The sequence below is a fragment of the Aphelocoma coerulescens genome, chromosome 2, assembly GCF_041296385.1.
Source record: "Aphelocoma coerulescens isolate FSJ_1873_10779 chromosome 2, UR_Acoe_1.0, whole genome shotgun sequence".
NCBI classification, from domain to species: domain Eukaryota; kingdom Metazoa; phylum Chordata; class Aves; order Passeriformes; family Corvidae; genus Aphelocoma; species Aphelocoma coerulescens.
The window spans coordinates 17,438,592-17,463,660 of record NC_091015.1 but is presented as its reverse complement, the minus strand read 5'-3'; the positions used below and the strand labels follow the sequence as shown (position 1 = coordinate 17,463,660).

General features: G+C 39.7%; 1 protein-coding gene across 4 annotated transcripts in view; it reads right to left on the bottom strand.

Annotated features, from left to right (window-relative positions):
- Positions 1-11,987: 11,987 nt before the first annotated feature.
- The window catches only part of PRTFDC1 (phosphoribosyl transferase domain containing 1), a 43,821-nt gene continuing 30,739 nt past the window's right edge, over positions 11,988-25,069 (bottom strand). For 2 of the 4 annotated variants that reach the window (XM_069006621.1, XM_069006622.1), the window contains 5 exons: positions 18,535-18,552; positions 17,027-17,109; positions 16,567-16,613; positions 13,970-14,046; positions 11,988-13,348 (listed from right to left, as the gene is read on the bottom strand). In XM_069006621.1, the coding sequence (XP_068862722.1) occupies positions 13,301-13,348; positions 13,970-14,046; positions 16,567-16,613; positions 17,027-17,109; positions 18,535-18,552 (273 nt within the window). In that variant the 3' untranslated portion in view covers positions 11,988-13,300. Of the gene's footprint in view, positions 13,349-13,969; positions 14,047-15,225; positions 15,342-16,566; positions 16,614-17,026; positions 17,110-18,018; positions 18,144-18,534; positions 18,553-25,069 lie in introns of those variants that run through there. The other 2 variants (XR_011148955.1, XR_011148956.1) reach the window with 2 other exon arrangements.

Sequence of the window (25,069 nt, the reverse complement as noted above, 5' to 3'; positions counted from 1 at the left end):
AGGATGTTTTCAAGACTTAATCTACTTCCATTCACCAAACCTCACAGAGGCCTACTCATGTTTTTTAGGTTACAGTGATTGGTGACCCCATACAAACCCATCACCACTTTCCTACACATACAGAACTATGGAAACATAAGTTACACAAGGTGGGAGTAACGGATGTGAGAAACCAAAATCAGGTTTCTATAATAAGAGGACACAGAAGCCCAAGAGTTGCAAGAAAAATGTGTTTAGTGGAGTGGCATTAAAACATTACCAAAAATATCTGAATGTGACGAATAGGAAGTAGAAAACCTGGTGAATCATAAGCATGGAGAAAGCTGCCGAAATGGTATTTATGGTGAGATCCTTCAGAGGCAAAGTACAGAGAGGGAAGAAGAGGTGATAGAATGCAGCTATTTCTTGAATTTGCAGAAAATATTGAAAAGAGAGTAAGGTTCCCTTAACTCCTTGTAAGAAAGATTAAAAAATGTGGAAGTGGAAATAGAATCGTGGAAGCCAAATGAAAGAATGGAGAGTAACCTGAGCAAATCCCGTGAAAGCAGGAGACAGATGAGAGGAGGAAGGTAGTATTAGCTGGAAATAAATCAATAGAAGCTTTTGTGGGACCCTCAGCAGACAGCTGGGCTTTCTGGAAGCATGGTCTGAAATGCAGTATCAATAGACAGTCTGTTCCTGCTTTGCCCTCATCATAAGGAAGCTGCTGAGAGAGATGCACTATTCCTTCTCCTTCCCCCACAAGCTTCTGTCTTTAACATACCTGAGTTTTACGTATAACAGTTTAAAATGTTTTTAAAGTGACAGTTTGTAATTAGAATGGAAGACTCATCTTGCCTCCAGTTCTGAACTTTATGGACATCATGAACCAAGTACACTGATTCAGTGGAGCACAGGTGGCAGAAGCCAAATCAGGGAAGAGTTAGGTCAGAAGAAGAAAACTCTGAGCAATGATGTGCTGCTCAAGGAGCAGACCTCCAGCAAGGAGGAGAGAGCACCCGGATGGACAACTGGAGTCAAGGACAGGATTTTAAGGTGGGAGAGACTAAAGCATCCTTAGAAAGCATTGCTCATTGCACCTGCAAATATGCTAATTCCTCTTTCGAGGTGAATCCACTGAGGAGGCAGCAGGAGAACATTGCTTTTGTCAGGGATAATGACTGTAACTCCATGGCACTGACGTTATCAGGAGCCACTCCAACAGCACGCGCACAAGCTCCAGGCCCTTGTCCTTTGCACACAAGTGAAATAACTGGGATAAGTAGGACAAGTAGGACAAAAAGTTGTTCTGGGCTCAGGCATGGCTGTTCCCAGGACGCTGCATTGCCTTCCAACCCATCTGGACTGCAGTGAGGTGTGGAAGAAAATTCTCTGGCATATCTTCATGAGCTAAGTGTAAAGTTATTATTGTTATGTGGTGGCTGGTGATAGAAACTGCAAGAACTCTTCTGGAGACAGCAGAATCTCCTTTCACCTAGCTTAGTTCAGATAATGCCAAATAGACAGACCCTAGCCAGAGACATCCGAGCCCAGAGATACATTTAAAAATGTATAAGACATTCAGATTTTGAATTTTAGAAGTTTAAGCTAAATATCCCCTCTTGCCATAGATAACCTTCTGTGATACATATTTGAAAATTAGTTTTCTCTATAACCTCTTGCTTTTTTCCCTTATGATTTTTTTTTTTTTTTTTTTTCTCATTGGACATACTTCCCAGTTTAAGGTTGTACATTTTCAGTTGGACTGGAACAAGCGGAAGTGCTTGGTAGCTGGCTAGGGTCACCAGCACTCTAGTTGTCAGGCAGGAACAAAGAAAGGCTGCAAAATGGCTAATAAGATCCCAGGTTGAACTTTTTGAAGAAGATAATAAATCAGGGGTTATAAGACATTAGGAGATTTTAAACTGATTTAGGAGCTGTAAGGCTATGTAATTTTTAATTCATCTGGGAAGCAGTAGCACAAATATAAGAGTTTTGTCTAGACCAACATCTAGTGATCTTTTCTAATTCTGCATTTTGCAGAATTAGAAATGCGTGGTGACTCCACCTAAGCCATTTGTCTTGATATTATTTGGCTGGACTGTAGTGCCTTGGTATGCAATATCACTTACTTATCCATTTTAAGGATCACCCTTCAGCTCAGAAGGAGAAGCGAAACTGTCAGGACAGACAGCAAGAATCTGTGATTCACAAGATGTCACATGCTTCAGTTTCTTGACAGGAGTTGCTGAAACAAGAACCACCTGCTCCTGGTAGTAATGCAGCATCTCAGCTCTACAGCTATTTCAGTAGAGTCTGGGGGGAAAAAAAGCTACAAGAAAAAAATTCTGCCAGAACCTTCAGCAGCAGTCCTGTGAGACCAGAAAGGAAGAGCAGCAGATCCTTCAGTCTGAGAGACCAGCAGAAGGCTGCTGGTTCCAGCAAAATCAAGACAAAGCAGAGCTAGAAATACAACAAAAGATAAACAAAGGCAATAAAAGAAATGCAGTGGGGGGAAAAGAGAGTAGTATTAGGAAGAGGGCAAGGTGCTGCAAGCAGAGTATTATCCAGCAGTTGATCTGTTGGGCAAGGGGCCAATTAGCTAAACCCCAGCACACCCTAAGCCCCAGGCCTGTGATGGGGCTTCCCCTCAGGGTGCTGCTGCTGAACAGGACACTTTGCCATGTACAGTGCCACTGCTGAACAGGACACTTTGCCATGTACAGTGCCACTGCTGGGGATGAAAAGCCGGGACACCTCAGCCCCTACAGAACCTTGGTTTCATTTGCTGTGGCACACTCTCTAATAGCTTGAAAGTAGTGCTTATACGTATCTCTAAAATCAGGCCTGTAACTTCTTGATTTTTGAAACAGAAAATCTGTGTTCTTGCCCACATCCTGTATTTGTGCTGTGAAAGCCAGCTCAGACATATCTGCAAAGGGCCAACCTGTAACAGTCTTACTTAATGCAGTACTTTTCTCTTGGAAGTCACTGCACTTGGCTATCCACTCGATTAGATGAGCTTCCATGTTTTTCAAGACTGATTTGAAAATACGAAGATATAGAAAGGAAGATGATATCCAGAAAGGAGAAGAGGGGTATAATCTGGCCTTCAGCAATACCTGATATTTGGGTGGGAGCTGAAAGCATACAGCTGTTGCTTTTGATTTTAATTGCAATAGAATTTAAAAGAATTGTAATTAATATGACATGAAAGCTGAATGGAATGGTCTGGCATAAACTGAGCCTGTGGTTAGTTTAAACATCTATCACACTGACCTCTCATAAATCAGGGTCAGGAAATAATGAGGGGGCAGGCAAGTGTTTGTGATGTTGTTTGCTGTCTGGATGTTCAAAGGAATGCTGGAAGAATGTGCCAAGAATCTGGCTTTGTCAGGAAAAAATGTTATTGTTTTTGAAAAGACTGACAGATCTTTAGAGACAAAGAGGAACAAGTTGGGACACAGGTGAAGCAGACTAAATCCAGAAGCAGGGCTTCTAGAAGTTTCTCCAGGTGTTGCAAATAATTGAAGCTAGTAGGAGAGGCCCAAGACATCGGGCTGTAATCTGGCATCATGCTGTGCCTGTGTGTGGAACCAGTCCCAAGGGTGGGGGCAAGGTGGGGGTCTCAGCAGCCTGTAAGGCTTGTGCAGGTGCCTGCCCAGCCCAGAGAGCAAACCTGGGGTTGCAGAGATAGATACTGATTGCAATGCACTGGGAAAAGCAGATCAGCAATCTGTGGCATTGCCACAAAAATCTGCAGCAGGAACTCAGATGACGCCCAGCATATATTCTATGCTATTGTCATGGCCAGAAGGGCTGAAATGATGAAGGATATTCCTCTAAAGCCAGTTGTTCTCACTTTGAGGCTGCCTTGCTGTGGCACAAAATGTCACTGGAGCAAGAGAAAACAATTTTGTAGTTGCTGAGATAATTCAGAACTTAAATGTGATCCACTACGAACGCAGCCAAGGTGTATTGGGAGAAGTAAGGCACGTTGACCTGCTGTGGAAAGCACGAGGGAGGGCAGCAAGAAAGATAATTTGGATGAGCAATCTGCATTGCCACCTTTGAAATATACTTGTTGGAAGGAGGGAAAGTGAGCATCCTAAGTTAAAAATAGACTTGTGAGGGTTCCCTTAACTGGAATTTCTAAGGTCAGTAAAGTAGAGCTAATGAAGCACACTCGATATGCAATGAGGCAGGAATTCTGTGGCTTCAATTTACTGACTTAAAACATAGAAGTTCTGGTAGAATTCTGAAAAATTACTGAGAATATGAGAAATAGAAAAATACCTTTTAGCTGAGACTTTCTCAAAACAGGGATAGAAAAAACTGATTTTTATTTTGAGCTGGTTTTCTATGTCCACATTTCTACTAACAACTAATATTACAGGAATATTATACATAAATAAGAATTCTTTCTTGTCTTTCAGAAAGCAATTAATGCAGATAGTGACACCTGAATGCTTAATTGCCTATTTTAAAATTAACTTTTAGAGCAAATTTGGTATGAATTAACTCAGAAGAGTGATGGCAACTTCCCAAGATTTTTCACCTTAGGTGAGCCTATAGACAAAAGAACAAATCATAAATGCTTTTTTTCTTGAAATGACTAATTAGAAGACTTTTGAAAATAAGCTGGCAAGGGATTTTTGCAAAGTGTGTCAGGAAAGAGGAAAATTTTTTAAAAAGCCAAAGCCTCTCCAAACTCTAAATTCTTAAGTAATTATTTACAAGTTTGCAGATCTTTATCTGTTAGCTCTTAGTTTCTATGATAAATACAGTATTACCTACTGGGACACTACATTTCTCTATACATCAAAACTGTCTGAAGGAGCGAAGGCAGCAGCTTCTTTCAACGGCAGCAGAGAACATCAGCCAGGCCTTGGTGCCTTAGCATTTCACGTATCTTGATACTATAATTTTGATTAAACCTAAACATGGAAATCACCTGCTTTCTTGATTTTCAAAATAACTTTTTCCCACTCACCCTATTATTTCAGTTGTAGCTGTGGGCTGGGGAGTAGGTCAGGAATGGTAATATTGAACTGTAAAACACACATTCATGAAGCAGTCTCAGGTGAGAGCCAGTGGAGGGTGAGAAAAAACTGGTTCTGGAAAGAAGCTGAAGCAAGGTAGCACCAGCAGCCAGGGAGAGCAGCACAAACCCTCGGGAGAAGGGCAGGGATGTTTATACAGGTAGCGTGAGGACATTTTTTATTTAGAGCTTGTTCTTGGTGAAAAGCTAACTCCTACACCTTTACAGTTTTAAACTGTGATCCCATCTGCTCTAACACTGGGAGCTGAGCTTGGAAAATACCAGGAGACATCAGTGGGGTGCTGGACTTGGCGTTGGGAGCTGCCACTAGAGGCTATGAGCCCCGAGGGAGCACTGTGCTTCTGATGAGGTGCTCCGGCTGCTGCATAAACCAAAGACTGTGGTTGTCCTTCTCACATCCCCAGCCCAGCCCTTCCAAAAATGGCAGGGTAAAATGTCACTATCCCCATCCCAGTTCAACCCAAGCCTGTTACTCCATAGGCTGTGCTGATACCCAGTACTTTGTGGCCACTCCTGCACTACGTAACTGGTAATAATTTTACATAGTTTAGTGCTTTGGCTGGGAAAGGGTTTCTCTTAGCAAATTAAGGTAGAAGATGCAGAGGTTCTGCCTGCTCTGTCAGGATAATGACTGTGGATGAAACTGTGGCTTTAGGCAGGCCAGGTTGGTCTTGAGGAGCCTCAAGGGAAAAAGCCTTGGAATTCACAGGCAGGTGAGCTACCGAGCAGAATAAAGCAGCTGTGCTCTGTGATGATTGTTATGATTCATAAGCAAGAGTTTATATTCTACTCTTTTTGTTTTACTAGAAATGGGCCTTGTAAATTATGAGTTTGGAAAGTCTGCCTAATGATAGTTGAGAACAGCTATGATGTGCCTTTGTCTCCTCAGGTAATGAAGATTTACCTCAACAGCAGAGACTTCCAGAGCACATTGGTGGATCAACTGGTGGTAAGCCTTACTTCAAACTGCACGGCTGCTTTCCTGTCATATTTAGTGATGTATTAAATTTTGTGCCCAAAGTTTACATTCTTGTAGTTAACAATAGTACAAACATTCCTAATTTTAGGCCAATGCCATTATATTAAAGGAGGCAAAAGCACTGTTTGAAGTAACATCCATATTGAAAATTATACTATTTTGATGTGTACACCTAAACTAACAAAAATCTGTGGCTCGGATCTTGCTCAGACTCTGTAGGGGCTGAACTTGGGGTGTGTGAGCAATGGTGGTCACCTGGTCTGTGTTCCTCTGTAGGAATGGGGCTTGTATGTGTGGAGTGAGTTGCCATTCAAATACAGAGAGCATACACTCCTTCTTGAGTAGCTTTACTTTTCACAATCTATTTTGGCTTCACACAATACTGTTGGCCTTCTGCATAAAAAAATTTACATGTCTCAGAGACTGCTGAAGTTGAGACAGTCTAAACACAGTTTAGGGGATGGAAAATAACCCTGGTAGATCTGTTCCCAGCCAAAGAGTTCAGATCTGCCTGGGGCAGTGCCATGATGTGCCTCGATTCCCTTCTTCCCTTCTGCATAGGAAATGTGTCTTATGTTTGACTCTTTTTCTATAAATAAACAGACCTTAATCAGGAAAACACTTGGTAGCTTTGTGACTTGTGTGGAGAAAATATTAAAATATTTTGAGGCATATTTTGGCTAGGCTGCTGTGAGATATGGCTGAGGCCTGACCTGACTGGGATAAACCCTGTTCTGGATTTGTCTGAGTACTGGAGCTAGAAAAGCTGCAGCAAAGGAGGATGTTTGTTGTGCTGATTTGTGTCTCAATGGCTGGATTCCTCCTCCAGCCCCAGCCGCTACCTAAGCTCTGGGAGCAAACAAAACCACACTGTACAGTGGTGGTGGCACAAAATCCTCCCTCTATGCCTTACAAGCCAGTCACCTCTAATACTTCTGGATACAAACCAGAGACTTTCTTTCCCCCCAGAATTTAAATATTTGTTACGTTTCTTAAAATCTCCCATGAAAGACCAGCGACTGCCACTCAGCAGAGTATCTCAGCACTTTGTGGGTTTTGTTTTCTCTTAGGGTTGCAAAATCAGCAGGGTCTGTCTCCAGATCATCCTTCACCTCTCTCCCAGCACCTGTGAGCTGGTAAATTGGGTAATAGGCTAAGAGGAATTGGGAGAAATTAAGATGTAAGGAATAGGGGTAAAGCTTAGAGGGGAAGACCTTAAAATCTCATAAAATAAGACAGAGAGGCTGTGGGGAACAACACTGAGATCTATATAGAAGGAGTAACACAGATGTATAGTACTTGATTAAATTTAAGACAGAGAGATTGAGATTGACTTTACAGGGCCTACAGCTTAGGCAAAATAGTACTGGAAGCTTCAGTTGGGTGTTTGTAGTTAAAAGCTTGAACACAGTTAATAGCATCATGTTATTATGTGAAATGCTTCTGAAGGAAGATAAACAATTTCAGTTTATTGTGGTTTTCTTTCCCATATGGCACAAATGGGCCCAGGACCAAACTGGCTCTCAGCAGAAAGCTTCCATCTCCACACTCATTCAGCAGGTCATATTTAACCAATTTTAATATCTTGTCTGTACACCCACTGGTGGATCCATTCCAATCAATATTCTACAAATAAAGTTTTTTTTATGACACTTCATTTTTTACTCTCTTTGACTCTTTTGCCACTGTTGTTGAATATTCCTTTGTAGCTGATCTGTTTTCTGTCTCTCTGGGCTAATGTTTATGCTGAGTTATTATTTCCAAAAGCTAAATTTTGAGCACTCTCACTTCATTCCAAATTTCCTAAGAAAGAGCAGAAACACTACTATAATAATGCTCATGAAAACACAAACAAATAAATCAATTAAACACTTGTGTGATTCAGAAAGACAAAGAGATATTCATGCCCACATCAAAGAATAGCACAATTGTACTTGCCTCTCCTTTTTGTTGTGATATCCTCCTGTTTTCATTCCAAGTTATGTTGCTGCATATTTTCCCAGTCCATCCAGATTAGGCAAGAAACATATTTTCAAAGGTACATGGTCACTGAAGGATGCAGCTAGGCATCTACCCAAGCAGGTGAAATCCCATGAAATTCTCTTGGATGCATAAGCACCTTTGAAAATCTGCTTTTGAATGTTTCAGGAAAAGGGCTTAACTTACGTGGTAAACAACAAGCATTTGTGACTGTCCTTGAAAACTACAGGACTGGCAAGGACTTGGTTAAAAGACATTGTGATAGAATAGAGCATAAAAGCAGGGTGTAACTGGAGATAAGAAATCTGAAGAAAAGAGATTAATACTCTTTATGAAAATGGAAGATGGCTGAGAAAAGACACTTCAAGATAACTCTGTTTTCTGGCATTGCTTCCAAAACATCTTAGCTAAATTCCAGTGTTTTTCTATGCAAATTCAATAGCTATGAAGGCATAACATATGTTTTCCAGCAATAGCCGTCCCTTGTGTAACCTCATGACTTAACAGCACTGATAAATGTACAAAGCTCTACTAACAGTAGGAAAAACGGATTTTTGAACACATGTAGTAATGAGTTAATTTAATGAAATTTTGTGGCATGATTAAAAACAAGACTTTCTTACCATTATCAGAAGCCAAATCATGCAGATTGAAGACAAACTTCTAGAACTACAGTACTACAAGTAATTTTTGTCTCTTTCTGCTATGGAAAAACAGAGGAAAACTTTCATGCCATTCCTGAAACAAACTAAAGGTCATCCTCTGAACAGTATCCAAAACTTAGTATTAGACATAAATCGCTGTACTGCAGACTCCAATAGTTTGTCAGTAGTTCATTGCTCCATGCAGCAGCAGAAGGAACGAGGCTTGACAGCAAATTTTTAACTAATTGAGTCTAAATTTCTGCATTTGGAAACCCCTTGGTGTTCCAAAACAACTGCTGGCAGCAGTGAAAAGTTCAGCTGCGGATACGCATGTGTTCATGTGAAGGTACAAAGAAACCAAGCACTGGTTTATTGACAGAAAGGAAGGCAGGGTCAGCCAGTTCTGCGTAACAGCACAAGCATCCAAACTACAGCTGACAGCCTTCAAAGGGCTTACGGAGCCTCACCCAGAACTGATGTCTCCTTTTTTCCCTTCTAAAAAATTTTGTGTGTTTTCTGCAAAATAAAGGACAACCTTTCCTCAGTATGTTTGTACTGCCTTCTTTATTTGAGGTGTCTTCCCCTTCTAATCATTTATAAGTGCATAATATTGCTGTTTCTTAACAAATAATTATCCTTTTAACACTACAAAATAATCCCACAGTATAGTTTATGGCTTGTGAGCAAACTTTCCTAGCTGGCCAAGTGTCGCTGTGGTGCTGTCACTGCTCTGAATATCCCTGTCAAGCACAGCAGTCATTCCCTAGTGGTACAAACATTTCAGCCAGGTACTGGCATAGCTGTATGTGGCTGCCTTCCCAGAGGAAGACATGTGGCATTAAAACAGTAACTGTGAAAAAACTGTGAAAAGTGTATGAAATTAGGATGCAAGCGTTTATTTTCCCTCCACTGTATTTTCAACTTTTTGAAAGGATGGCTAAAGCACCTGACACCCTGCTTCTCTCACCTAAAAGATTTCAAATGGGGACAGAGACAAGCACAGGAGGATGCTGAATCAGCCCCTTAGTCATCTGGAGAGTACAACCAGAGCTAACTTTTGGAAGACTGAATTGGTAACACACACCTACCTTAACTTATATATCTACATTTCTCCCTCCAATTTAAGGAGAAAAAGAATTTAAGATACCTTTCCCAGTACACTGAGATACTGCATTCATCTCAAATCTTTATATTTAGACTATGAGAGGTTTTGGAAAACATTTAAAAAGGTAAAAGAAGGAAAAAACATCCTCAAATATGATGGTTTTACAAAAGGGCAAGGAATCCCTCTGTCTCTTGCTACACGACCCTGTACTGGTTTTCTTTTGAGACTCTCATTTTTAACTGAAACTGAAAATTAAAGTTTTCAAGGTAGCTAGAATCAATTACAGTTTGCATGTGTAACAAGTTTGATTACAATAGGGGTGTTCACTGCTATGTTATCTGAGAAAGTCAAAATGCAAAATATGCAGAGAAGCCAATTCAGCCTTTATCTTCTTCAGTATAAAGAAATATTAAAATTTAGAATTCTCAGTATTTGTATTTAAATAAATCTTATTCTTACCACTGAGCAATAATGATGACCCATGACATAAGTACATCTCAATCATTTGACTGAGTATACATTGTGATGATTTGACTCTTTCACAGATCAGAAACTGTTCTGCAGCTGAATATCACATACAGTTAGTATTGTATTTTGGGGGAAATATTGGAATTTTACATTATACAAATTTATTAATAACACTTTGAGGATTAACATAACATGGTCAAGAAATATAACACTAATAGTAAGCAATCAAACAGACACTATTTTCTACTTTGTTCAGCTCTAACTAGAAGAGTGCAGCAGCTGATTCAATTGAAAAAATATCTTAATTACAGACCATTTAGACTATTTAAATGCTATTTTTAGGCAGAAATTAGTAGATATTCAGACCGTATCTGTGGTTTGCAACATGAAATCCTAATTTATATTCAGTCAATCAAGGTGCAGGAATTATTCTTCCTACTTTGACCTTCTCTCCAGAAAATCACTTCTGCCTATTTTGGAATTGGACATAAATGGACTGAATAAAGTCTAAAACCTGATGGCTGATAAGTATTTACATCACAGGTGGGGAAAAGATGCTGGTGTTAAGTGCACAAGAAGAAAAACTGAGATAAAAAAGGAAGCCCACCCATAAACACAATGTCCAAGGAAAAGAATGGATTTTAAAGAACATCTTAAGTAACAGATGTTGCTGAACTGATTAAAAAACCCCAAACATAGCTTTGTGGGTCATAGTGTGCAACCATAACTGAAAAAATATTTAGTGGCCTTTTAGTTAAAGAAGTGGAATCAACACTGTTACCAAAACACAAGACAACAAATTCTCTGAGCACACCAAAGAGACTAAGCCCAGTATTAATCAGTCATATATGCATGATTATCTGTTCCCTCAGTTACACTAATGATATTTTGGAGTCTGATTGTTAAAGTAATTGAAAGCTAATTTTTCAGGTGGAAGTGCTTCAAGTGAAGAGTAATGTTGATGGCAGCTGAGATGCCTGGAGATGCTCAGATACATATAGGTACAAAATTCAAATATGACATTAGAAGAGAACAGCCCCTTATTCTCGGCATAATTCCACATGCAAATTCACTAGTGAAATCTGTATGGTGCTCTTTCACAATGTGAAAAATATGATGACAGGAGGAAATGGAATTTGAAGAAACACACCAGTTCTCATATTTGCTAGAAATCTGGTCTTTTCTGTTAAGCATGTAGATTTAATAATCTGAGTCTTCCAGTGAAACAATTTTGACACTGTCTGAAGTATGCGTATCTACAGTACTTCATATTTTCACTCTAATTTTACACTAACTCGCCACATTTCTGTTGTTGCTGCTGAAAGCTGATCAATGTAGCAAGGTGAATTGGACTGCGATTTTTTAAGAATAGAGGAAAAAAAGGAAATAATCTAATGGATGTCTTGGACTAAGCCTAAGCCTAAGCATGTCAGTCTATTCAGTGTGTCATTACTACTAAATCCAGGGCAGTCAGAAGCATTAAGAAAAATGTCACTACTCTCATAAAACATAAAGTGATAAAATTCTTCAGCAGCTTCTTCCAAGTTCTGTAAAGGTATGCATTATTCTCCAAAACAGAAGAAATTTACTCTGAGGGAAAGCTTTTCAACAGAACTCTTTTAAAATACAAGTTAAAGGATTAGAAAAGAGCTCTAGCAATCACCATAATTCTTTGATCTTTTTCATTCCCTTAACATCATGGATTTTATCCAAATAACAATAGATTATCAGCTACAGAATAAATACATATGGTATGTTTAGATTACCAGGTAAATGCATATTTTTTAAAAGCTTTTATGAGATGTGCAAAATACGCTGAAGTGGGAAAACAAACAACTGGGCAATGTAACAAGAATTCTTAATGTTCCTTTATTAGTTTATAGGAATCTGCAGCTAGTAACAATCTGCCTCTCAGTTCAGAGCAAAGCTCCTGATACACAGCTACTTACTTTGCATTGGTTTCCCTGGGGAAGTTTTTGAGAACACTTATATTCAATACAGAATTAAACTTCTCTCAGTTAATACAGTATGTAAATTCACAAACTTCTTCAAACACAATCTATAAATGAAGGAATTAACTGGTTTTCTGTGTTGTCCTATACATTTTTTCTTTTTTTGCTATACCAGTCTTCTTCAGCATGGTCAGATATGTGTTCTCAAAGACTACAGAAGGTTACAAAAAGTCTCAGCGTAGACATTCTAAAAAATCAAATCATAACTGAATAATTGTCTGACTGGCATTAAACTTCTGTGGTAAATGAGGTTTAGTTAAGTAAATGAGGTTTAGTTAAGAATATAAGCTCAGGAGAACACTGTTAATTTTCATACTTGTTTGTGTCCTAGAGAAGAAAGGGATACCATGCAGAAATTCAAACCTGCCTGGCCCTGGTTTGCCTTGATTAAAATTGAGCACATTAAACAGGTCAGATCTATGGCTACATGACATACCAGAACCACAATATCTTCCAGTTTTGGATCAACGGGGTCTTGCAAAGGTTCATTTTGACCTGCACTCTAATTCAGCACATTCTGAGAGCTAAAACTTTGTTTGGAAGAGTGGGTAATGAACTGCAACACAACACAGAACTTCAGCTGAAACTTTTGAATTGTGGAATTAAATCAAAATAATGCTTGCCATTTGGTAGCAGCATATCTGACCAAGACTAAAGGGATGATGAAGTCAATAAAATCTTGTAAAATAATCTTCCTTCACAGAATGGCACTTTTGAACAATCTTACACAATACAGTGCAGTAGATGAATTGCAATAGGTGGAAGGAGGGACTGAGCAAAGAAAAGATGCATTCACAATGAGACCTGAGGCAGACAAGTTATTAGTTAAAAGGCATCTTAGGTGGTAATTTTAATACTTAATAAAGGTAGTAACTGTAAAAGTCCTATGCTTCACATTTTAGATAAGAGCTCTCACTTGTGTAAATATTCATCAGCATCTCTAGAGTAAACCCCTTCTTATACTGAGTTGAAAGACATACGAGTCAGTTGAATTGCTCTTCTGGGAGATGCTTGAGGGAGTGTAGTCAAATTTCTGCTTCACAGAAATATTCAGGTGTGGATGTTACTGCTTCAGACTCTGTATTTTGTTTTGCCATGATCATTGATAACACATATGTGCTGAAAAAAACAGAACATTGCAAAAGCATGGTTGAGTACATTATTAATTATTAATTAATTGTTTAGAAATTCTTAGGCTTGGCCTACCTAGTGATCTTATGATTACTCTTTCCAGACATCTGGAAGTGAATTCTGATTTCATTTTCTAGCTACAGCAAGTTTTCCCACTTCGAATTCCCAGCTTTGAGGTGCACCTCTGGGACTACCACAAGAAGCAAAGGCAAGGTTTGCATCTTTTATCCATCCTCACCTCTCTGAGAAAAGGGACAGGCAACATAGCATTTAGACAGCCTGTCTGACCTATGGCTGTGTTTCACTTTTGCTGCTGTCTCTGCACATGCTGGCAATGGTGGGCCTGAGAAGTCCTAGGCTCACAGAAGATGGAAATTTAGGGAACTCTTAGGGGGAGGGAACTGTTCACAGTGCTGAGCAAGGACTCTTTTGGATTACTTGAGGTCTTGCAGGGAGTTCTGCACTCACTGAAAGGATCCCAAATCCCAACCACATCAAAGACATACCTCCACAGAGCCCCAGGGAGACAAATTATGGGATATTTATGGGAATAAATAAGGGAAAAGTAAATCAGTGACTTTTTAAACTATTTTTTTATAAGAAACTTACATTTAGATCTCTGAAGTGCTCATTGTAGTCTAAGGCATAACCTACCACAAATAAATCTGGAATTTCAAATCCGTAATCTGTATTGAGACAAATAACAAACACCATCAATACAAGATCAATGGCAGTTATAAACCCTTAAATTCATGTGTGGTTCTCAACAAGCAAACTCTGCATATATGTCAGTTGGGGCTGTGTTACTTTTGAATCTGAGACATCATGGTCAGCAGTAGCTCCCAGTCACAGAGTACTTGTGACAGGGATGTGAATAGTCAGAGGAGAGGAGAGTTGTATAAAATTATCCCTGGCACATTGTGGAAGGAAGCCAAAATCAGAGCTGGAAAATTCTGCTTGCATTTGGAAGCTCCACTGGTATATTTGTGTGATGACTACGGTCCTGTATCACAGTAATGACAGAAAAATGTAAAATGTTAAATCAGAAGTAGCTTCCAGAGATCTATATATTTTCTGCTAAGAATAGCAAAATCTATCTTTTATTTTATGCTACCAAAACATGGCAAATGCTTCTTAAATTAAAACCCCAAGCTTATGAAGATGCAAGCACATGCTTAACAAAGTAAATGCATGCAGTGCACCTCAATTATACAACTTACACACATGAAGCTAAGCACAGACGTGCATCTTTTTGAGTGTGAAGGTCTGTGCAATATCAGCACTATATAAAACAAGTTAGACTTTTTCCAAATTGTTCTTTAAATAACTAGAGGAAAACCCAATCTTACAGACACAAAAATAGCTCCACATAAAAAATTCTACAGGTATTCAGGTAAGGAATTCATTCAGTTGTTTAAGATTGGGGGTAATAGGCACTTTGGAATTGTAAATTTAGGTAAGTGAGGAAATGATACAGCACTATCAGTGATTTACAAAAGAGATCTATGATGTTTTATACAATTCAATGCACTATGAATAAAAGAGGATAAAATTTGTTTCATTTAAAAGTTAATACATAAAAATATAAACCTACCCTTCATGAAGTAATTTTATTGCCTCTTTTATATGTTTAACATTAGTGAATCCATTCAAATATGTCTTAATTTACTGGATTAAATTCTAAATGTTAAAAATACCACTCCACTGTATAAAAAGTTGTACAACAAAATGTTTGGATCATAGTTCAGATTACAGGGCTAAAACCTCAGGGCCATGACCAACATTTAAGTAACTTTGGCTTCATAAATTTTCCCTCTCTCCCACATCTCAAATCAAGACCCCTCATGCTGCCTCCTGGTACTCACCTGCCTACTCTCCTTCTACCCTCCTCCCCAGCTCAGCTGACCAGAGCCTTCTTCAGTAGCAAATACTGGTCGATCGCTTCTAGATGGATCTATTATTTTCGTACTTAGCCACATACCTGTTATTACATCATATATTCTAAATAAGTCTAAAATGACAATTGCTTGGTATAGCTCTATTTATAGCTTCATCATAATACAGTATAAGGACCAATAATTTAGAGAGAAGTGGTGCCAATATGGTGCAAACTGAGCAGCAGGAGGAAGTTTAAAAAGCCTGCCTTGGGTTGCAGTGTATTCTATTACCATCCTCATGAGCTGTTGAAATCAGGTGGGGCAGTGTTTCCTTGCCTCCTCCCCCCAGACTATCTTGCTGTTAATGGCCCATCATTGTCCCGCTGCATGACTCAGAGATAACTCCCTCCGGACTATCTTCTGTTAATGAGCCTAATCAACACTTGGCCTCATGACTCATTACCCTATTGTGAGATGCTCCACCCAGAGGGAGGAACCAAGCATCCCATCCTGGATATAATCTGTGAGTCTGAACACCAGAGGCAATCCTTCCACTGGATTTCCAGAGGACAGGAGCTACACAGCCACCACTGGACCTGAGGAAGAGCAGACCCTTTTTTCTAGAGGATCACCACTTCAGAGGACTGCAGCCACCATTCTATCGGACTGCTACCACCATCCTGATTAACAGGGTGTCAGGTTGTATCTTGACTCTGTCAATTTGAACCAGTGTTTTCTTTTAGTTTTTCCTTTTCTTTAATTTCTCCATTAAATTGTTATTCTGACTTGGTGCCTCCCACTGGTTTGTTTTCAAACTAGTACAAAGCTCAATTTATCTTCTGTTTTTTAGGGAGTGGGATTTAATTATAATATCAGTGTTTTCCCTTTGAACAATAATACTTAAAAATAATTAGAAGTGCTTTTGAACAAAAAAATGTAAAACTTGTTAATACTTAGTCACAATAAAACACCTTTCGTGCTCAGATGGAATCCTGTGGCTCCTCTAAAGAGATGCAATGAGGAAGGAAAAAGAAAAAATGGACATTCTCTTCAATACTGTTTGTCAGAGACAGAAGATAAAACACTCATCTTTCACTGATAAAATTAAACCCTTTCGAAATTTCCCAGTAAAGTTAGTATTCTGCAGAAAATCTAAGTAGGGTAGGCTTCCAAATGACAATTATACAAATCCTTCCATTGCATCCCATAGACCCATTGACAACTTGGTATTTTACCAAGTTATTACAGTCCACAGAATGTTATGAAAGGCAAGTGACAAAGTAGTAGTAACTTCTTCTACTGTCAAGTAGAGATTTTCAGAACACTTACAATCTGGTCTGTACCCATCAGGCCGAGATGTTCTCTTCACCAACAAACTGTAATTAAAAATAAAATAAACCCCATTTAAATCTGGATATGTAACTGAATAACACACATAAATACTATTCCCTTTATCAAAAATCTTCTGAGCCATGTGAATCCCTGTTCTTGTTCTGCTTCTCTTCCTGACAACTTCCTGATTGCAGGGAAGAGGAGGATGTATTCCCCTCCCAAGTCCATCAGTGCCAGTCTTGAAATGGCTGGAGGGTCATCACCAAGGGAGAACAATACAAAAGCCTTTCCCCTCCTTTCCTTCACCCTCCCCTTAGTGATTCAGGCAGCTCCTCTGCACAGCTCTCCTTGATACTGCAGCATCAAATTAAAGCAGGATCTCTGAATGGGAACCTACACTGAAAAAGATGCTGGACCAGACTAATTAATTACAAAATTTTGTGATTGTTTTACTCACCTTGCCACTTTAATCATTTTGGGCTTGTATTTTTCTATATTGTTAAGCAGAACCTTCATGGTCCTGCCAGTTCCAACAATATCCTTATAAAATAAGAAAAATAAAGTAAGTAAAACACAAAGGAAAGCTGAAAGGAGGAAATCTGGACAATGACTGAGCAGTTCCACATTCTTATTTTGTAGAGATGATTTATTTTTCCATTGCATTGTAAACCACATCCAAAAAAGGTTTTAACTGAGCTTACACTCTTTGAAGCAAGCACTTTGTATTCATAAAATTATCAGTTTAAGGACTGTCCACTTCCTCTTGAAAATAGCTATGTTGCAAGTACGTGGGATGTAACATGGGACTGGAAATGACTCTACTGGGCACTGCAAGGATGCAGGGATTAGACTTTTCATATTACACACAAGATCACAGTATATCAACATGTCTCCATGTCAGGACTAAATCTGCCCTTTTTGTTGTTTTATTAGCACAGTACAAATTAGCACAGTGATTTCTCCAGAGCTGCCATACCCAATATCATCTCAGTGACATCAGTAGGTACCTAGCTATAAAACTGACCATGGAGAGCAGCTGTTGATCCTGAACTCTGGGGGTGGATTAGCAACACCTTGTCTCTCTTTAATAGCATTAACAAAATTTGCTGTGGACATTTTTAATTTCTGTTAAAGCAGTTAGAATGAGTAAATATGGAGCTCTTAGCAGCTATTCAGGTAACCAGTCATCTCTGTGGCTGATGGCTTTTTTTCCATCCTTTGCTAAGAAAAGAAATTCCAACATTATACAGTTCATTACACCGTCCAGCTTACTTCCCACACAAGTAGACTGGATCTGAAATGCCAGGCAGATCCTAATGTGCTCTCTAGCTCTCCCAGTTGCTTACCCAGCATTTTCAAAGAGAATCACCTATATTAATCATATGAGAATTTGGAGCACCAGTGAGGTGACACATTCTTTCCCTCTACAACTGAACACTGTTGACTTACATCAGCTGCAGCTCTGTGATGGGCTGTCGCTCAGGGACACTGTTGGGTGGAGAGTTGGATGCAGGAGCCAGAGGGACTTGAGGGAATGACTCACACTCCCAACCACACTGTGAACAACCCTGGGGCTGTAAAGCATATGCAGGGCCACTATTTCAAAGTCATGCACCTGAGAAATGCAGGGCATCACTGCAGTTGATTCATTGTCCTCTGAGGAACAGAACAACTTGCAGAACAGGAGTTGATGAAACCATAGAAAGAAAAAATCAAATGATGCAGAAACAAAGACCCCTGTGTATCACAAGGCAGAGCACCACTTAGAGTGACAGCAATGTAGTTTGATCTGTCATGCAGTTGCAAAAAGACTGAGAGGCCATTAAGCAAATCAACCCCTCTCCCTCTTCACCACCTCCCAGCAAAAAAGTGTGAACATAGACAGTATTTAGAAACTGAACAGCCAATCATGATTTGACTGTGTGAATTTATCTAAGTACAATATGACATAAGCATCCAGCTTACCTCCACAATTAGAACATTCTGGAAGAAACAAACAAAAATGAATACAATTACACAATATTCACATAGTAAAAGAAACAAATGTTTAAAAAAAGGAAATTAAGAGATAGGTCCATGTGCATATGTACAACACAGTAGGTCGCAAGGAGTTTCCTGTTTCATTTTTGTGCCCTGAAAAAGAGCCAGCCATAAGAGCAAGCCCTGCAGTCAGGGACCACAACTTAACTCAGCTCTGTCTAGATTATCCTCTTTGTTCAAGAACAGATGTAGCTTTGGAAAATAAAATTAGATGGAAGAAGTCCAAACAGAATGAGCTTCACTTCATTCCAGTGTCTCTAGCGGTGTACTACAGTGTACTCTATAGTTCACTAAATACTATTTCCAATGTTAATATGACCATACAGCAATAATATTCTTTCTCTGAAATAAATGGTCTTCCTCCCTCCACCCACACCCCAGCAACCTCATAGTAAAGTATTACAGGCCAAGTTGTAACACCCACTCTCAAACTGTAAAGCACCCTCTTTCTCTTCAGATACTGCTGCTGAAATAAGTATTCTTTGAAGGGAAGGGGAGTGCGCCAGCCAAGAGCAGTGATGTCAAGCTTTATGACAGTATCATCACACAGGCTGAATCCATTTGCTGAAATGGTTCATCACTGTTCCAGGAATTACAATGTCTAAGGAGACTTCTGCTCTTCTACTAAAAGCAATAATAAGATGTAATGTCCTTATTAGAAGACATAAAAACCTGTTTATTAGTAGGCGTGATGATACGCATGGTCAAAAGATGGACTCTCACAATCTTGCATTAAGATCTACTTTCTGAAGTGAAACCTGCAGTAGCAAGAGGAAAGTTATTTCACAAATACCTTTATCTGTCTATCAGTGTATACATCTTAGATGCATGTGCACACTGTGTGTCCTGCAAAACCTCGAGACCACATAGTTTCGTATCCATGCAGTATCCACCAGCCTAGTTTACATTCCACTTCCTTTCTATCAGGCTTGTTGGCTTTGCTACATACATAACATGGAGACTGTCTAACTTCCTGTTCCATAACAGAAACCCAAGTTGAGAGTTGTAAGAGACACTCAAACACACAGAATGAGTGTGAAGGGAGCATGCTCACAACCAGCACACCTTTAACAGCTTCATTAACTGATATGTAAATAACTTTTAATCTTCAAACCAGAAATTATTAATATAGATTATCCATATATATATTCATACTGCAGCTCTTCCTAACACTCACAGTGCTTGGTAGGGAGATATGGCATACTTCATGCATCAAGCACTGAAGAAAGATGTTACCACACACTATATTATACCTGGATGCTTCTGAAATGGCAAAACACTTGGTAAAGGTGTGGAGGAAACTCCCGGTAGCAGTTGAGCAAATGTCAGCAATAGAGACACCACTCAAGAAAGCCACTAATTTAGACTGAGCTCTGGTGGAATGTATATTAATTATATTAAAGGGAGGCTCCTTTTTGGTGTTTTCATAACAGGTTTCACTCGTGGTTATCCTGCTTGGCACTCCTGACTTTCAACCTCTCAGCTGCTGACACAAACAACTTTGGATCTCAAACACCTAGTCCTGCGAAGGCAAAAAGTTCAAGGCCTCTTAACAACAAAAGTCTGAAGACACCTTGCCTCTAGAAACTTCTCCCTTCAAGAAAAAATGGATGTCAGTTGTCTAGATAAGATGAAGAGACCAAAACCATGTTCAGGAGAAGCTTATGACAAGTGTGTAGGAACACATTTTTTTGAAGGAAGCCATTTGGATTCAAAATCAATTTGGTTCTCATCTGGCTTCCTGTATGAAGTCATAAGTAGGAAAAACACTTCTGAAGACTAACTCAGGACACCTGGATCTGAGGCATAGGAAATCACTTGATTCAGTCAGTGGACACCTGAAGATAATGTGCAGGAGTAATGGCTTAAATACCCCCAAGGAACTTGTGCAGCTAGTGATACACATAAATATTGATGTGTTTGCACACAGACATGTGTACGTGCGCACACACACATGTACATACATACATATATACACACACCCACACACACATATGCATACATCATATAGGGAGATAGCAAAAGAGTTGACAAGGAAAGAACTTCACCAGAACTAAAGATGGAAATGAACTCTTTTAGTACCAGCCCCAGTGAGAGTAACCATGATCAAACACAGCCCACGGATCTCCAGGCAGATCCATAGCGATGAGACAGGTTCAATAAAGTTAGTCTATGTGTCAGGGTCTGAGTCAGTGTTTTCAGTAATGTACAGGTTTGGCTGTAGCTGAGCTGAAGGTCACTACCCACGCAGCACAGATTAGGCATGGATTAAGAGCCCAGGGCTGAGCTGGTGTTCCTGTGCCCACAGGTGTGAGTAGAGGCCCCAAGAGACACAGGTCATGGCCATTAGCATCTATTAGTGCACCTATTAGTGCACTGTGACAGATGGAGAAAAAGCAAAGTCCTGGGACATTTCATTGACAGACAAATAGGTTTCTTTGCTACCACAGTTGCTTCAGCTATTCTGTCAAGATCGGCAGTAGGGATTGTTTTGCTTGCTCACATGTGGAAATCACAAAATTGGACAGAATGAGGGGAGCGGCCTCCCTGACCATGGAAGTTGGGTTAACCAATAGGGAGCAGCAGACCTTACTATTCAACTTGTGAGAAAAAAATCATAGACATTAATAGAAAATGGGTCTGAAGAGACCATGAAAGATCATCTTCTGTTGGCCTACAGAAGAAATTTTAAACTATCCCTCACAGATATCTGATTAACCTCTTAGAGAATACAATGAGTACTTCAGAACCTCTCCAGGGAATGTGTCTCCATAGCTCACTATCTAAGAGCAAAAATACAATTAGAAAACTTCTGTTGATATTTGGCCTGAACTTGTTTTGAAGAGAACATGGAAAAAGCTTTGTTTTCTTCTCTTTTTTCTTCTATATTTGAAAGACATTTCCTCAGTTTCCTCTTCTTCAGATTAAACAACCTGTTTTATTCAACATTTTCTCACTAGTTATATTTCCTAGCTTTCTGATCACTCTTTTGTTCTCCTCTGGAATTTGTCCAGTTGGTCAGAAATCCTTCCCTAGTTGTGGTGTTCCAAACCAGAAGGAAGTCTTTTCCAGTGTCGAGAGAAATAAAAGAACCACTTTGTATGCTTCATAAATAATACTCCTTTCTATATATCCTAGTACAATAGTTACATCCTTTATAAAAATCTACTGGTGTCTCATGTGCAACTTGTGATTCACCTATTGTCTCCAGGACTGTTGCTGAGTCAGTCCTCCCGCACTTGCATTTATGCAAAAGATTACTTCTGTATAAACACAGAAGTTGGTATTTGTCTTTTTTGTCATCACATGTCATTCTTTGAAACAAATTCTTAAAATAATTTCTTAAGATCATAATATCTTGTAGTATTTTTCCAGGTAGTATGAGTACTATTAAATGCTAATTCCATCTTTTCAATCATGAATTAAATATTGTATAGTCCCTGGAGAGGGTGCTTTAATGCATCTTGTCTGACAGGGAAGTATAATTAACTGTTTCTTGAGAACAGCTTTCCAACCCGTTACACATCTGTCTAATAGAAATTTAATCTTGTCTGTGTTTCCTTATCACAAATGACTCATATGAAGGAAAGAGGATTAACGTGGATCCAGACATGCCTGAAAGGTTTGTCTGGCTACAGGAGTAACAGTCATCAGCACATGACTTCATCTGAAGTGTAAGATCTCATATTTATTGACTAACTCGAGAAGGAAGGATTTTGGTGGACTCTGTCTCTCATCCATAGAGTCAAGGAGTCCAACTGTTGCAAATCATACACATTGGGAAATTTGGTCCTTTGAAGTTCCTGTAAGTTGTCTAGGCCAGAAAACGCAGATGCTGTTTTGTATTATGCACATTCTCATTATTTGCAAAACACTGATGAGGATTTTCTGTACTATGGAGAAATCCTGTATGTAAGGACTTTGTAGTTGAAAAGCCACTATAAAATATTTAGATATGAAAACATTTTGTAACTGTAAGTAAGCAGCATCCTAACTGTTCAGAGTGATACTTTAATCTCTGTTTTCATTATTCAGGGTTACTGTGTCTAAAGTCACCATACTTTTCAGTCATTAACTGCTGCTTAAGACCAAAGACGTTCAGTGGTTTCCAATCCTCTGGTACCACAAACCCTCTCCTACAAAATAATGTGATGTGCTGGGAAACTGACTGTCTTGCTGCCTATCCCCTGCCTTTCTACTGTTGAAGCAGTCTACAGATAGAAGATTTCAGAAAAGGGACGGAATAGCAGAGTAGTAGACGAACAAACTACAAACTGCCAAGAAATGTTTTGATATACAGCGTCCAAGACTAGACAGTGGTGACATCTAACTAAAACTGGTTGAAATAGATTAGCTTATCCTTGATCAGATGGATAGCAGAGGATGGCAGAAGAATGCAATGGATACAACAAATTAGTACATTATTAGTAATGTCAAGATCATCCTAAAAGCACAGCTGGCTGCATCCAGCATCTCTTGTGAAAGGTCAGTTATGTGGGAGACCTTATTCAGCTTTGCTGTGAAAACCACCTGTGAGCTGGTGCACAGGAGACTGGTAAAGCTCATCAGCTTGTGGTGCTGCAGCAGTAACTGATGGCTGGATAAAGAAGAAGCTAAAAGACACTAAAGAAAATAACTTTTCACAAGTATGTGTGTTTGGAGCTCATGTACCACACAGATCGAGACTGTTTTGTCCTTTCAGATATATTTGAGGCAATTACAAAGAAGGAAACCACATGAAAAGAAAACTAATCCAGCCTTCTGGATTCTATCTACTTTTGAAACCCAGAGAACAGGAAATAGGAATGTTTACTGACATGTTGACTAGACTAAAGATGGTTTAATTTCTGAGTAGAGCCATCTTCACCAATACAATCTCTGAAGTATATCCAGAAATCTAATAATGGCATTAATATATCTTACAGTGAGACAGAGTACAGTCAGTTTTTAAAAATATGTCCTGGAAAGATTTCATACATAGTCCAAATAAAAAAGGATGCTGGCTCTCAGAGAATGAAACACCTTCCTGTTGAGTCACTGCAAAAGAATCAACATTGCAAAAGAATCAGCTTCCATTGCTGGTGGATCAGAGGGATGGATGGGAGCTGATAGATTTGGATGACTATGATCCATTCCTTGTTTACACCTTTTTTTACCAGGTAGCTGCCAGAAGGTAGGCTGGTGCAATATAGAGTCACAGAATATCTCAAGCTGGAAGGGAACTCATAAGAACCATCAAGTCCAACTCCTTGCTCTTTGCAGGACTACCTAAAACTAAACCATATGAATAAGAACATTCACCAGGTGCTTCTTGGAACTCTGACACACTTCAGACCCTGCCCACTTCCCTGGGGAGCCCTGGACTACCCTTTTGGTGGGGAATATTTTCCTAATGTCCAGTCAACTTCCCCTGACGTGGCTTCATTACATTTCCTCATGTCCTGTTGCTGGTCACTAGAGAGCCTATGCGCTGCCCCCCTTGAGGAAGTTTTAGGCTGTGATGAGGGCACCCCTCAGCCTTCACTTCCCTGGGCTAAACAATCCAAATGACCTCAGCCACTCCTCAGAAGTCTTGCCCTTGAGCCCTTGCACCAACTGGGTTGTCCTCTTCTGGACACACTCTGATAGTCAGAAGTCCTCTTTGCATTGTGGCACCCAGAACTGCCCCCAGCACTCGAGGTGAGGCTGCCCCAGTGCAGAGCAGAGCAGGACAATCCCTCCCTTGCCTGGCTGGTGATGCTGTGCCTGATGCCCCCCAGGACACAGGTGACCCTCCTGGCTGCCAGGGCACTGCTGGCTCATGTTCAACCTGCCATGGACCAGGACCCCCAGGTCCCTTTACATGGTGTTGCTCTCCAGCCTCTCACCCCCAATCTGTATGTATAACAGGGATTACCCTGTCCCAGGTGGAGAATCTGTTAAATTCCATACGATTAGGGATTGCCCAGTTCTCCAGCCTATGCTGATTTCTCTATAAGGCCCCTTTACCTTGGAGGGAGTCCACAGCCCCTCCTGTTTTAGCATCGTTGGCAAACTTTCTTAATGTATGTTCGATTTCTGACTCCAGATCATTTATAAAAACATTGAAGAGCAGTGGCCCTAAAATTGTCCTCTGTGGTTTTGAATGCAAAGGGGTGCTGTGAAATTTAAAATTCTCCAGTTTTGAGTGAGCAGGGCACACACAGCTTGCAACTCTGCACATGATCATTTGAACTGAGCAGAAATAATATTTGTGGTGTGAGCTGGATCTGCACAAAAATAAAACTTGCCCTTCCATATTCTTTTCTAGACAGTAGTGAAAATGGCCCGTAGCAACATGTCTTGGGTCATCTGAAAAAAGAAGGAGTTTTTTGACAATACTAGTACTATTTAAAATTAAGAAGAAATAATTTTTAATCCTCGTCTGGCATGTGAATTTGTCGCTCATGCTAAAGAGAATTCTCTGTGAATTTTATTTTTT